This window comes from Aythya fuligula, chromosome 6 (assembly GCF_009819795.1).
Source record: "Aythya fuligula isolate bAytFul2 chromosome 6, bAytFul2.pri, whole genome shotgun sequence".
Classification (NCBI taxonomy): Eukaryota; Metazoa; Chordata; class Aves; order Anseriformes; family Anatidae; genus Aythya; species Aythya fuligula.
Window position 1 is genome coordinate 28,338,996 of NC_045564.1, and position 13,304 is coordinate 28,352,299.

Below are 13,304 nucleotides of genomic sequence, written 5' to 3' on the forward strand. Positions count from 1 at the left end.
TATCATAGCACTCAGAAAATAAGGCCATGACTTAATTAGATATAAATGTAGTCACCTAGAAAATGTCAGAAGGTCAGCTGATACTAATTGTGAACAAGACAAACTAGGCTACTCAGAAAAACCTGTCATGAATAATTTCTCAGGGCTTAGCAATTCTGCATGCTTCTGTAATTTGCTTTTCTCTATTATGGTTGAATAACATTCTGCTAATTATTAATTGGATAATGATTTGTTGCTATCACTAATTCAATAATGTGTTCAGAAGTGCATTTTGAAAGCTCCCAGCTCTTGAGACCATAAATATTGGCCTTATCTTCACTTGACGGCTCTGCTTGGAAGGCAGGTCCCAAGTGATGGAAATGGAGCTGAGGGAGCTTTCTGCCCACTTTGGAGCACTCTTTGCCCAGTCACAGAAATATCCATGTGCTCTGGAGAGGGATGCAGTGCTTCCCCATTCACTTTGCAGGGAACAGAAGCTGTCCAGCACTGGGTGACAATGAGGAGGAATTACAGCCTCAGCCACCTGCACAGGTACAGGATTCAACTCACGAAGGGTTTCGATGCACCACTGCTTTGGTCTGACCAGGAGTTCCAAAGGCTTTGCAAGGCTCAGAGTCTCACTGGACTTCTTCCCAGACCATGGTGGCATTGGTCTGCTTCTTAGTATGGAGAGATCATCCTGACTGCCTCCATCAAATGAGATCCTCTGGTTTGGGAGAGCAGCTTATACATCCTGATGATTACACAGGAGTCTGGCTGGAAATAAATAATTCACCCTTAAAGGAACTCTTACAGGGTACCCAGAAGGTGGAAACATCTTACCCCTCATCTACCTCCCAGTTACAAACCTACGAGTCTTAAGAGCACTCTGAGCAGACATTAAGGGCACACGAGAGGATTCTGCTGTACAGTACTGACCACACTCTGATATGGATCCTGTGCTGGGGCTGTGTTGCAATCATTTCTGCTCTGATACAAAGCTGAAGACAAGAAAACCAATCCCCCTGAGCTACCACTCCCTATTACCTCCCTAAGAGAAGCCCGACTACTAAAAACACCACATAAATATCACTGACAGGAAGCAGGCTTCAAGGTTATTCAGAGAAGCCCCACGCATAGACGAGCTCCTCTTTTTTTAGGAGTGATAAAAGCCTCGAGCTTTGCAAATGAGCAAGGCACCGCACAGGCAAACCCACCTTTCAAAACTCAACAGCTCCCTTTTTGCAGAAGGAAAGGTAACGTTGTGGGGTAAGGTATAGCATTCCTCCTTCATGGGCCACAAAGGCATAATCAATCGGGATAACAGCACGTTGTTGAAACACAAACCACAGAAAGCTGCTTTATGAATCCGTGCAGCCAGCTGGAACAGCTATAAACAGCTGCGAGAGGAATTCACTCCAGAACTGAATCACTTCATTAGGATGTGTTTTTTTGTTTTTTTTTGTTTTTTTCCCTTTACCACATGCAGCTCGGGCTGTTGATCCTCATCCTGAAGACCCTCCACAGAGCAGCTTCTCTGCTCCTGTATACTCTGGAACATCAATGATTCCCATTGTACTTATTAATCTCCTCCTGAGACTTCATTTCTCCTTCTCCCATTACATAGCTCACCAAGTCTTCCAACTCGCTATATTACATTGTGTGGTGTCCTAGGCTTTTGGCTGGAAGTCAGACAGCATCAGTGTTTTGGGGGCAGCATGGGTACAGAATTTGCTCCTAAGATAATGGCTTTTGCCTGTAAATCGATTTAGAGTAATGATTATGATGAACTGCAAATTATGAAGAATGGGAGAAAATATCCTGATGGAATGACATCTCCTGCTTGCTGTGTTTCTACTTCAGCTCTGTTTCTGCCAACGTTCTGAAGCATGTGTTTGATATAGGCTGCTACATTACACGTAGAGTCAAATCGCTACTAAGACAGAAGCATAGCTTAGAGCCCCAGCAAGCAGTGAAATTGGAATATATGCTCTGTACCACTTTGAGCTGAAGACTGTCTCAAAATTGCAAGGATGAGACCACTGACTGCTGAAGTCATGTGTACTTGGCATGAGCAACATAGCAGGGACTTTACAGAGTTTTTGCAATGAAATATGATTGTCTATAGAAAATTTCTGATTCTCACACTGAAAACAACTTTAAGAAACTCCAAATTTAGAGGAAAGGAATAAAAATCTAAAATCAAGTAAAAGCTGAAGTAGGATATATCATCAAACAACATGCTGATTGAAATATAGCTTCTGTCTCTAATCTAGTTTATACTTTTATGGGATTTCAATACAAATAAAACCCATCTGGTATTATGACACCATACTCAACTTTAGCCTTCTTCTATTTCATTTCAGTTGTAGAAATGTCATCAGACCCTCAGACTGCAGAAGACATTGGTACTAAGAGCGATAAGATACTAGAACTATGTCCAGCACTCATGGCAATCTTGTGAAATCCAACCAGCAAACAGGTGCACATGTGATAGGCTCCAAAATGAACCATTGAGTGGATCACAGAGCACAACATCAGGGCTGTTTACGCAAGTTGTCCGATTTTGTTCTATTTTTACCTCCTTACCTGAGCTGCTACAGTGAGATGGGTCCACGAGTCTGCCGGTCTTATCGTAGCAGGCAATAGCACGTAGCCGAATCCCTTCTCCACACTCTTTGGTGTCTCCATGGGATCGCATTCCAGACTGTGGCTCTGATTTTCCTCCTCCAATAATGCAGTCTGACCAATTCCCATGGGGCTGGGAGGTAAACACCTCACAGGGGCACAGCTCTGTTTCAACCTGAGGATAAACTTCTGTATTCTGGCATTTGTCTCGCTTTCTGCTTCGCCCTGTTCCAACCAGAGAAAGCTGTTCGTTAGCTTAACATCTGCTACTTTTGATAACGACATGTCATATTATTTATACTTGCAGGAATTCAACACATTAGAACCAAGACAATCTGAATGTTAATATCCAGGAACGTTTCCGAAGCATCTATTAGCCGCTGCCAGTGCTTTGGAGTGCAAGGACAACGTATTTATCTCCAGGGGCAACCAGAGAACTTGGAAATACTGTTGTGATGGATAGGGCAAGGAGCAAAACACAAAGTCTTACTGGAGTAACGGTCTGCCCAGAAAACACTTTGTAATTTTATATAATATCACTTTTCTCTAATTATCTGATGAAAATAAATTGATTGTTTCGTCTCCATTCGCTTGCAATCAATGGTTGCCAGGACAACTTACAAAGGACTCCACATTAGCCACAACTTCTTCTTTGAGGCTACTTTACAAATTAGTTAAAGATGCACTCTGCACACAAACCGTACTTTGAAGAAACCAGAGAAGATAATCCTCAGTAAATTATTAGGGCTGGAAAGCATTTCAATGGTTACATTTGGTTTAATCTTTTCTTTTGCTTTATTCCTTCAATAGGTTTGAAAGGAAGGCTGTTTACAGATCTTTCCCCTTCAGTAGCTTCAGGAAGCAGATGCATTTAAATGAACCTGCAGTGCATCTCTTTGCAACTACACTCTGCAGCCCCCGTTCCTGGAGGACTTCTAGACAACGAGAAGAGGTCCCCAGTACAAGAAGAAATAATGCGAAGGAAAGAATCCATGCTCCCTGAACCCCTACAATTGCTCAAGGGGGAAGAGGTCTGTGTATAGCCTCTGAAAGGTAAAATCAATGCTTTTTTTTGGCATGGGTTAGCCAATGTGAAGCGGAGCAATCTTTATGTTGTCTGAACTCAGGAATGCCTTTGTGTTTGGCATCCACCCAGACGGGGAGAACTCATCTTTGCTAACAAACTGCCTCTGTATCATGTCCTCAAACACTCTTTGGGGATCTTTGAGACTCTAAAAATACTTCTGCAAAAAGTTTTTAAAGCTCTGATCTCAAAAAAAAAAAAAAAAAAAAAAAAGTTTTCTTTTTTATTGTACTGCAGACCAGTACAATAGTGAAAAGAAACACAAAGTTGTATACCCAACAAACCCCTTGCTGGTCCAGCACCAGCAGTCATGTCAGCAGGAGCACAGCTACCCTTATCAACACCTGCTTGCATCTCCAAACAGAAGGGCCCTTACTACTCTTGTCCTCCAAGCCCCAGCTCTTTCAAAATCGTACGTTGAGAGTCCTGGGGAAGTCAGTTTGCAAGCACAAAGGGATAATAAACTCAAAGAAACCAAATAATGCCAGTATCTGTTTTTCAGCTGGCAGTGCAATGGTGAGCAAGCCCTAAAGGAGAGCAGGGCATGGTTGCAGCCCCCTTTAGGCACGTGAATCCATGTACCTGGCTCTGTGCCCCATCTCCCTGTGCCCTTACAGCCAAGGGGGAGGAAGAGGATCCCCAAGAGCAGCTGTGGACCAGGCTGGCTCCTTGCCTGCAGCCTCAGGAAAGTCTTCATCAGCTGAGCCTGGCACCTGGGAGACAGGGGACACGCCACGCTGGCTTTTACAAAGTGAGCTACACGGAGGACTATAAGGGAACTTGAAATTATTTGTATTATCCTCCCTAACACTCATAACAAATATTTATGTATAAATTCAGGTAAGGTAAAAGAGGTGCAACTCCACATACTTCAAGGCAAGTCTTAAAAGGCTTTAAATAAATAGGGAATTTTCTAGTGGCGTTTCCAGCATTTTGTGTTCAATGAGCTGATGGAAGCCACAAACATAAATATATATATATAAAATATATTTTTATATATATCTTTATAAATGTAGAGCCAGATATTTTGCATTGTATTAGTAAATATAGGAATCTGGGACTTGATCACGTCTGCATGGTTTCTAAGTTTTGCCATTACTATATGAAGCATATCAAATATAGGTAAGGATGCTAATAATCTCACCCTCCCACAAAATCTTTTCCATCTTGCCCTGCCATCCATTGTGTAGGAATCCTCTAAGGAAGCTGCTATTAAAGCCCTATATCAAAGGTAAAAGGTGGCATTCATACCACAAAGAAGTAGTTTTAGAATCAGTGATGCTGATATTTTTCTCATCTTCACAGACTACTTTAAAAATGATGATTACAAGTGTCATCACCAAAATTTTCAAGGACACAAATCCTTCAATTAAAAGGCTTTTTTTTTTTTGAGCTTCTGAACACTAACTCTAGATACATTAAATATTATAGGTAGTACATACTATCCATAAAAACTGTATGATATTAAGGAAATACCTATCTACATTAAATGCATTATATCTGTAGTACACTGGTACACTGAATATTTGACAATTAATTGAAGACTTGCTTTAAAAAATGTATTTTCATTATAATGATTTTGAATTTTGATATGCTTCGTAATAAGTCTTTTGCTTCTTAAGTAATGACTAATTTTGAATGTAGAGTCTATGATTACTTACAAAGTATAATGAATAATACTATCCAAAACTGAGTGGGAGGCAGGCAAATACTTAGCAAACAATTAGCAGATTCCCGCAATAAGACATTGTTAATGAACCCTTAAAATGAAGTCAAAGCATTCATTTGAGCATAGACGTATACAATGATGAGCAAGGAGATACAACTCACACGCTCTCACATAAAAGGTGAAATACAAATGGGTAAAGGACTTGTTTAAAAGCTGTGAAGAACTCCCTAAACAGCACTTTCCTTAAATATTTGGACTGAGTTTATATGGATGAGATTTTTCCCAAGACTCCCAGCTGTATGACTAAGGCCAGCACCAATTTTCATGACTTTTATTCTAAGACAGGTCAGCACTGATCTAGCTGACTTCTCTGAACTGTGGCCACACCAGAGCTGATTTCTGATTTGGCCCTTCCCTGGCTGCTCCCTGTGGCTTTGTGCCGCCCAGCACCCCTGGGACACCTGCTGCATTTCACCACTGTTTTCAGGATGCTTTTGCAGGGAGTGGGCTGAGGCTTAAAAATCCTTCCCATTGGGAAGAAGGGAACCCAGCAAGGTGTTGTGGGAGAGCCAGATCATGAGAAATGCAGTATAGGTGAGGAGATAAGCCATCAAAACCTGGGTTGCAAGAACCATTTTTGGTCTACTTGGTCGAATGGATCAATGTCTGATGTATAAAGGAGCAAGAAAGGAGATAGGTAGGACCATAGTCTTTTGCAACTCGTACACAAATTCATAATGATAATTCTGATTTAAAACTACCTGGAATAAATATTTACTTATTTCTTACAGTATCACAATTTCTATTAGATCAAGCATCTCCCCTGATAGGGATTTCTACTTCTTTAAATGTACGAGCACTGATACGGAGAACATTTTAGAATAAGGTCTTTGACAAAAACAATAGAGCATTTTATAATGATTTTTACGTAAAAGAGAAATCTGTATTCCATAGCAAACCATACTCGTGAACGGCATTTTGATGTCATTATGTCTGTATGCTATGATTGTCAGTTACTAAAAACTTGGAACATTCCAGCAGTAACAAACTGAATAACAAAATAAAAATCATGGCACAAGTGATTCTAGAAGAAAGGAACAGTGGTAGGTGCCATAGTTTGCTGTCATTTAGTTCCCAGACATTATCAGAGCAGAACACATTTTCATGGCTTTGTTGGATTTTTGCTCCACAGTAGAAGTCTTTGAAGTTTCACCTCTGGTAGTGGAGCTCAACTCCAGGAAGGGAGCACGCTGAAGCCAGCTGCTCTATAGCTCTCAAACACAAAACAAAAGTATGACAAGACATGGATGTTCAGGATAACAACAGCAATTTCATTGTAAGCCTTCTAAAACAGTGTAATTCATTTTGACTTGAAGTAACTTGGGGGTGGAAGGGAGGATGGGTCCCCACACAGTGCGGACGGATGAACAAATCCCAATAAACCAAGTTGCTCCACACAGTTTGAAAGCTTTCCAGTTTGGTCAGCATTTGAACAACATAATTACAAACCACCACAACAGCAAGTATGGGAGAACGTTTCATTAAACCATTTGAACTAGAATGCTTTATGAACATACATAAAAGATCAAGCAAAACAGTTTAAACAGCACCATTCTTTCTTCATTTTTGGTATTAATTTGCACTGTTGAGCTACTGGATACTGCTGAGAACAGAACTCCCAGCTTTAAAGTTTATCCAGATTTCAACAGTCTTAAACAGAGAAATGCATTTATTTTTCTACTTCTACACACATTTGCTGCATGTTTCCCAGACTAATAGGTCAGGTAAACTTGCATAATGCATTGTCACTGTTTGGTTTCTGTCTAAAAATGTCTTTCCACCACTGACACTTTCTGCACTATTGTCATCCTGAAATGCACATGCATAAAGCAGGCAATGACCAGTATCAGACCAAAAATCAATTAGGGATGTACACTATCCCAGATGGAATTTTCCAAAACCCCAACATCAGTTCACCAACATCCAAGAAACATCATTCAAGAGCGTCATCACCAGATAAATATTATAAAAGATTATACCTGTGAGTGACCGTCTCCTGGTTTTGGTTGATTCACAGTCAAATGAGCATGCTGTAAATTTAGACCAAGGGGTAAATGTGCAGTCATCCTTGCAGGGAACGAGACACTCCTGCACCAGAGGTGGCATAGGTCCTGCCCACCTCATGCATTCAGTGACATCGGCAGATTCGCTGGTCTCTGACAGGCACGTAACAGCTGAAGAGTAAAGGGACAGAATATCTTTATATTGTTGTATGAATTGTTTTACGCTGTATTTAGCTCGTGCTTCTGTTCCATGGGAGATTCACACCTCTGGGTTAATAGTATAAAGCTGATTTATTTTTAGGTCATTATTCATGCATCACTCAAACATGTTCTGAGAGCTTCACAAAACCATAAAGACACATTCTTATTTGAGTGGTTTGTTATCTAAATGATGATATAAATTCAATATTCTCAAGGAGGCAGTCATTTTAAGTGCTGGGGCAACGGTTCAACCAATGATACATTGTACAACCAAAGGAGAAGAGATATAATACTGCAGCTATGTGCCATAAAGCATGTTTGGTCGAGGCCAGGATTCCCGAGCTCCCGAGCTGTGATGCACACATCGCCCACAGAACTGAAACTGTTTTGAAGCGTGAAAAGAAAGAAGAAAAAAAAAAAAAAAAAAAAAAGGAAAATAGATAAAAGAAAGCTTCTTTTTCTGAAACTGTTATCTCTTCTGTATTTCAGATGAAGGGAATGACTGTCTGAGCAGCAGATGCTGCTTATGAAGCTCAACGTTCCCTGCAGCAAGATGTAAGCACCCTCCAAACTGTGTGCCCTAAACATCGTGCTTCCTCTTGGGCCCTCCCTCTCTCTGGCTTTAAGCCTTTGAATCTCTTTTGCATAGATGGAGATGTTCAGGAGGAAGGGGAAGAGCGCTCAGCCTGCAGCCTGGCAAGCAGGAGACCTATGCGTTCCTCTTCCTCAGTAATCCCATGATAGAAAGGGGATGCAGCCACTGCATTTTACTGCCAGCCTGCTTTTACAGAGCATGACAGCCTCCTATAAGAGCACTATTGAATGGATGCGCTAACATGAAAACAAACAAGCAAATAAAAACAGCTACTCTGGGTCTCAGGTGAGGACAGCGTCACTCTGCTGACTTCCATCCAACTGAAGTGCCTTCACGCCTGCCACTGTCACATTAAAATGTGATGGTCCCCTGTCCAAAACTTTACCCGGTCTCTAAAACTGCACCACAGCAATAGGAAGGAGCAGGAGCAGGCCTGGGGTAGGACTGAGGTCTTATGAATTTGGACTTAGATGCCTTTGTGTCAGGCAAGAGTCAAATGGGGGTTGCCAAGAGCACAGCCGATGAGTGAGATGCACTGATTTTCCCCAAATTTAATTTTAAGCCAATTCCATTTGCCTTCGACACCCCCATCCTTTTTTGGAGCTAGCCTGCAATGATGAATTTTTTAGGGTGGGTAATGGCACTGAGTAGTCATGATAGAGGACAGAAGTATTAATGTATAAATCTGAGTCACAGGAAGCCTACAATAAAACTTCCTAAAGTTTCAGTGAATTAATAATAAGTAATTATAATAAATAAAAATAGTCTGCACATCATGGAGTCTTTCATTTCATTAATAATAATTAATTCTCAGAAAATCCCCAAGATTATATAGGCTATTTATATCCCACGTTGTCATTAACCAAGGCAAAGATAGGTCATGACTTGACTTAAGTAATAAAACCAGGGACAGAGTTAGGAATTAAATTTGGCCCCAAGAGTTTAGTCATGTTAGATTCTCTGACTTCAGGCAAGTCCTCACATTTTATCATAAAGTTGCAGAAGATGAAAGGATTTAAACCAGATATTGTTATTTAACTTTAAAAACCCGTGTTATTATTTTATGGAGATTCCTAAGTAATTCAGATTTTTGAGGCAGAATATACTTTCTTTTTTTTTTTTTTTTTCTGTCAACACTTAATGTAACTATGGGTGCATGAAGAAAAAAGGGGAAAAAAACTTGTTGCCTTCTTACAGTTTAAGGATTTAGTGGAGTGCAAGTTCGCAATGAATCCACAAAGATTTATTTTATTTTTTTTAAGTACAGTAATGCATGGGAGTAAGGGATGAGTCGGCAACCACCTGGAAATAAAAGTAATTTATTAAAATGCAATTAGATACATAAGGAAAAAATCAGCATTGTAAAGAACTTGCAAAAGGCAAACAATTGTTAAAAGTCTCCTTAGACTCAAGTGACAGTAAATCAGCATATTAATAGCCACCTCTAAATTGCTGATTCTTGCCTCTCACTTTCAATCCTTTTGACCCTTGCCATCTCTCCATGCTGGCAGTCAGAAACGTGGAGACATTCCCCTTCTCAGTAATGAACGCAGGAGGAAGGGGTCACCACTCTGTATGGGAAAGCAGGGTAATTGCCCTCTCTAGGAAGGTTAAACAAGTAATAGACTCTGATGCCCAAGGTCTGTGTAGCCTCATTACCTTCACCAAGGACACCAAAGATTCAGCAACACAAACTCGTCCACGTGAAGGATGGTCAAGTGTATGCAAGGGCTTCTCAGCCTTGCTACAGCTTGTGCCTGGGAGCAGTGAGCAATACCCTGTGCTGCAGGCCCAGATAGCAATATATGCGATTGCATAATAAACTATCCCGTTGCAATGTTTACCACTATCTGACAGAAGACCACAATTCACTCCTGACATTTATTAATGGCGACACAAGTGATGGAACTTTTAAATATCAATGTTAAAACAGATGCTCCGTGCTACAATGAGTTATTATCCAATGGCCACATCTTCTGCACAAATGCCCTTAATTTTAAGCATACAAATAACTCTCCGAGTTTGCTGAGGCTATTTAGATGCTAAAAGTAATGGATATGTAAGGTCAGGGCAAATATTTGACAGAGATTATGGAGCATAAAGAAATTAATGGCAATAGTAAACATGGGTAGAGGAAAGTTAAATTAAAACAACAAGTAATATGGATTATGCTGTGTTGCATGCATGCAGTAGTAATTTTGAAGACATATGGTAGAGACATCAGCAACCAGATTTGAGGGGGATTACATCACACGTAAAAACTTGTCAAAAAAATATAAGAGTAGGATTTAAAAGAGACCCTGAAGACTCTCAGAGATCAGTGAAGGTAATCACATTTTTGACACAAGAAGCAACAAGGAAAAAAGCATAGAGAAAAGAAGGAGTTGAAAAGCAGAAAGAGTAATGGTTTGTCTAATAAGAGGCATCTTGAAATGTACCATGGAGAAGCATGAGCGAGGAAGAGAGGACCGAGGCTGATATTGACAGCAACAATGGGAAACAAGAGCAAAATACAGTGTGTCAGTCACAAGAACCAGTAGGACTTCTGCTATATACATATGCTATGTCTGAGGTGAGCTGCGTGAATTGCTAAAATAAATTAAATAATAAAACAAATGCCTGTTAGGACATTTTAATTGATTCAGAAGTAGCAGCTAGGAGCAGCACAGCTGCCAGATCCATCCTAGTGGTTTGCTTAGGAAACAGGCACCTCCTTCGTGCCTGCTGCAAACTTATTTCCCAGTTAGGTTAGGTCTGTCTTTTCAGAGAAAGATATTTTCAAATACAGGCACTTCTGGAAGCAGAATGAGACAAATTTCTTCTTAGCGGACCTTCAGGAAAGTTAATAAAATTATTCATCCTCAGTGTTTTCAAACCGCTGATTGGTTTGGCTCAATGTGTTTTCTGTTTCATAGAAAATACTTCCCCATAATCCCCAGGTCTGTCACAATAGTTTTAAACAAACTCACACTGCAAAGCAATTTCTGTTCTGTCAACATCTCAATTTTTTTATTTTATTTTTTTTAAGTGGGATACCACTGAAGGGCAAATACAGTCTATTTTCAGCCCTATGCAATGAGTAAAAAGCATCACATAGTAACTGCAAATCCCTTCTAGACATAGTGCATGATTTCTCTGCAGCATTTAAAATGGACACAAACATATGAATAGAAACAGCTAATAACAGGACACTGCCAGATAAAGGGTTTCAAACTGCAATCTTGATTCCTGTGAGGAGGAGAAATAGAGGATTTCCCTTTGAAGTCCCACTATTTCTTATTAGTGCCAGAAAACACCACTGAACTGGAATTAAACACTTGGGGCCAAGCTCCAGGATGACAATTTAATGCAGTTCTGCCAATATAAATATCAAACAGTGGCTGGCACACACACACAAAAAAGTATACTTTCTCTCATAACAATAAAAACAAGATCATGAACTGAACTGGTAGATAACCGTGTTTCAAATGCTAAGAGAAAATAGCTTTTTATGAAGAAGAAGTGTGACTAGAGGACCCCTTGCTGGTAGCCCAGCCGGGCAGGAGGCAAGGCCTGGTTTCACAGCAGAGCAGGAATTTAACTCACCACGTGGATACGTGCATTAAGATGCCTGCTGAATCCAGTGATCAATATGAGAAGAGCTGCAGATGCAACTGCTTGGCTTCAGGGCATAAGGCAAGTGCTACCTGAACGGGCCAGGGAAGAGATTTCCCCTTCGGATGGGACAGGGCCCCATCAGGATACTGAACTAGGACTGCTAGCGGGATATTCAGTATGACAATTTCTGTCTTCTTCTGTATTTACACTCACAACAGTGCATTTGTGTGCCATCATCTTAGCATATGGCATAAAGCAGCATATGGAAGCTATATTCTTTAACTATGTTTATCTTAAATTAAGAGCAAATAGCAGGCACTACTTCTATAAACTTGAACACAGTGAAACCAAATGTTTGCACGCTGACAAATTGCAGACATGCTGACTACCTCTTTGGAGAACATTACACTACTACCAAAGAAACACACGAGCATCAAACCAGGGGGACTCAAGCGCTCTCAGTAGGCACGCACCTGACTTACATCTCCACAGATGGTCCCAGCAAAAGGGAGTGTATTGAGAAAGAAATGTTACAGGCACAGCACTGCAAGCAATAAGGAAAGATAACATACAAATAGTTCCTCTTAAGTAAAAATCCAATTACAGACAGTCTTGGTAATCATATTCATTTACCAAAGTTACAATCAATTCTCCTTTAAAAATCCATTTCAACAGTTTCCTAAGAGTAAAAAGCTGAAGAGTGAGAATACCAAGTACCAACCAGTAAAATTATGTTGCACCATGGCACTTCAATTTGGGACACCTACATTAGTGGCTTCAAAACTTGGAATTAAATGTCATTAGAACATCCGAAAACAATGACAGATAATTCCAGGAAGGTTCGTGCAGCCCAAACACTAAAACCAAAGCTATGCAGTAGTGTAAATCAGATGGTTGGACTAAAAATGTAATAAAGAGGATAACCTATGAAGCTTACAAGAAGTATAACCTCCAAGAGGTATAGACACAATGGTGTAATAATCTTCTCTGGCTTCAATTTCTAAGATCCTGTGAAAAAATCAAAGCCAGTACATAAAGTCAAATTAATTATTTTAATGTGGCTGTTTACCTTCCCTTTGATCAGAAAAGTTCTCATTTTGTGTTGTATAGTTATTCTCATTACCCCTCAACATTACAGTAACTAGTTAACTTATTTCTTACACGTACCATTAATGATAGGTGAAAAGGACTTCAGCAATGAGAGGAGAGGATAAGAGGGGATGGGAGAGGACTTGCTGGCTGTAACCACAGTCTAATAAATCATGATGATCTCATTTGTTTTTGATATTGATGCTCCTTCATAGTTACAAGCAGTTTCTCCAAAATCCCAGGTGGAACATTTATGTTATTTTTGGTACATTACACAATCCCTAATTATAGGAGACAATAAGCAGTACTGTAGACATTACAGAATACATAATATAGGGCTCTACTGAGACTCAAGTTTAAGTCTAAGGCCTTGATCCTGTAAGGACATAAACATACACA

At 40.1% G+C, this 13,304-nt stretch overlaps 1 protein-coding gene across 1 annotated transcript in view; it reads right to left on the bottom strand.

Moving 5' to 3' along the window:
• The window catches only part of THSD7B (thrombospondin type 1 domain containing 7B), a 316,331-nt gene that overhangs the window by 91,188 nt on the left and 211,839 nt on the right, over positions 1 to 13,304 (bottom strand). Inside the window, exons 14-15 of the mRNA XM_032190608.1 lie at positions 7,400 to 7,594; positions 2,569 to 2,832 (exon numbers count right to left, since the gene is read on the bottom strand). Of these exons, the coding sequence (XP_032046499.1) occupies positions 2,569 to 2,832; positions 7,400 to 7,594 (459 nt within the window). The remainder of the gene's footprint in view (positions 1 to 2,568; positions 2,833 to 7,399; positions 7,595 to 13,304) is intronic.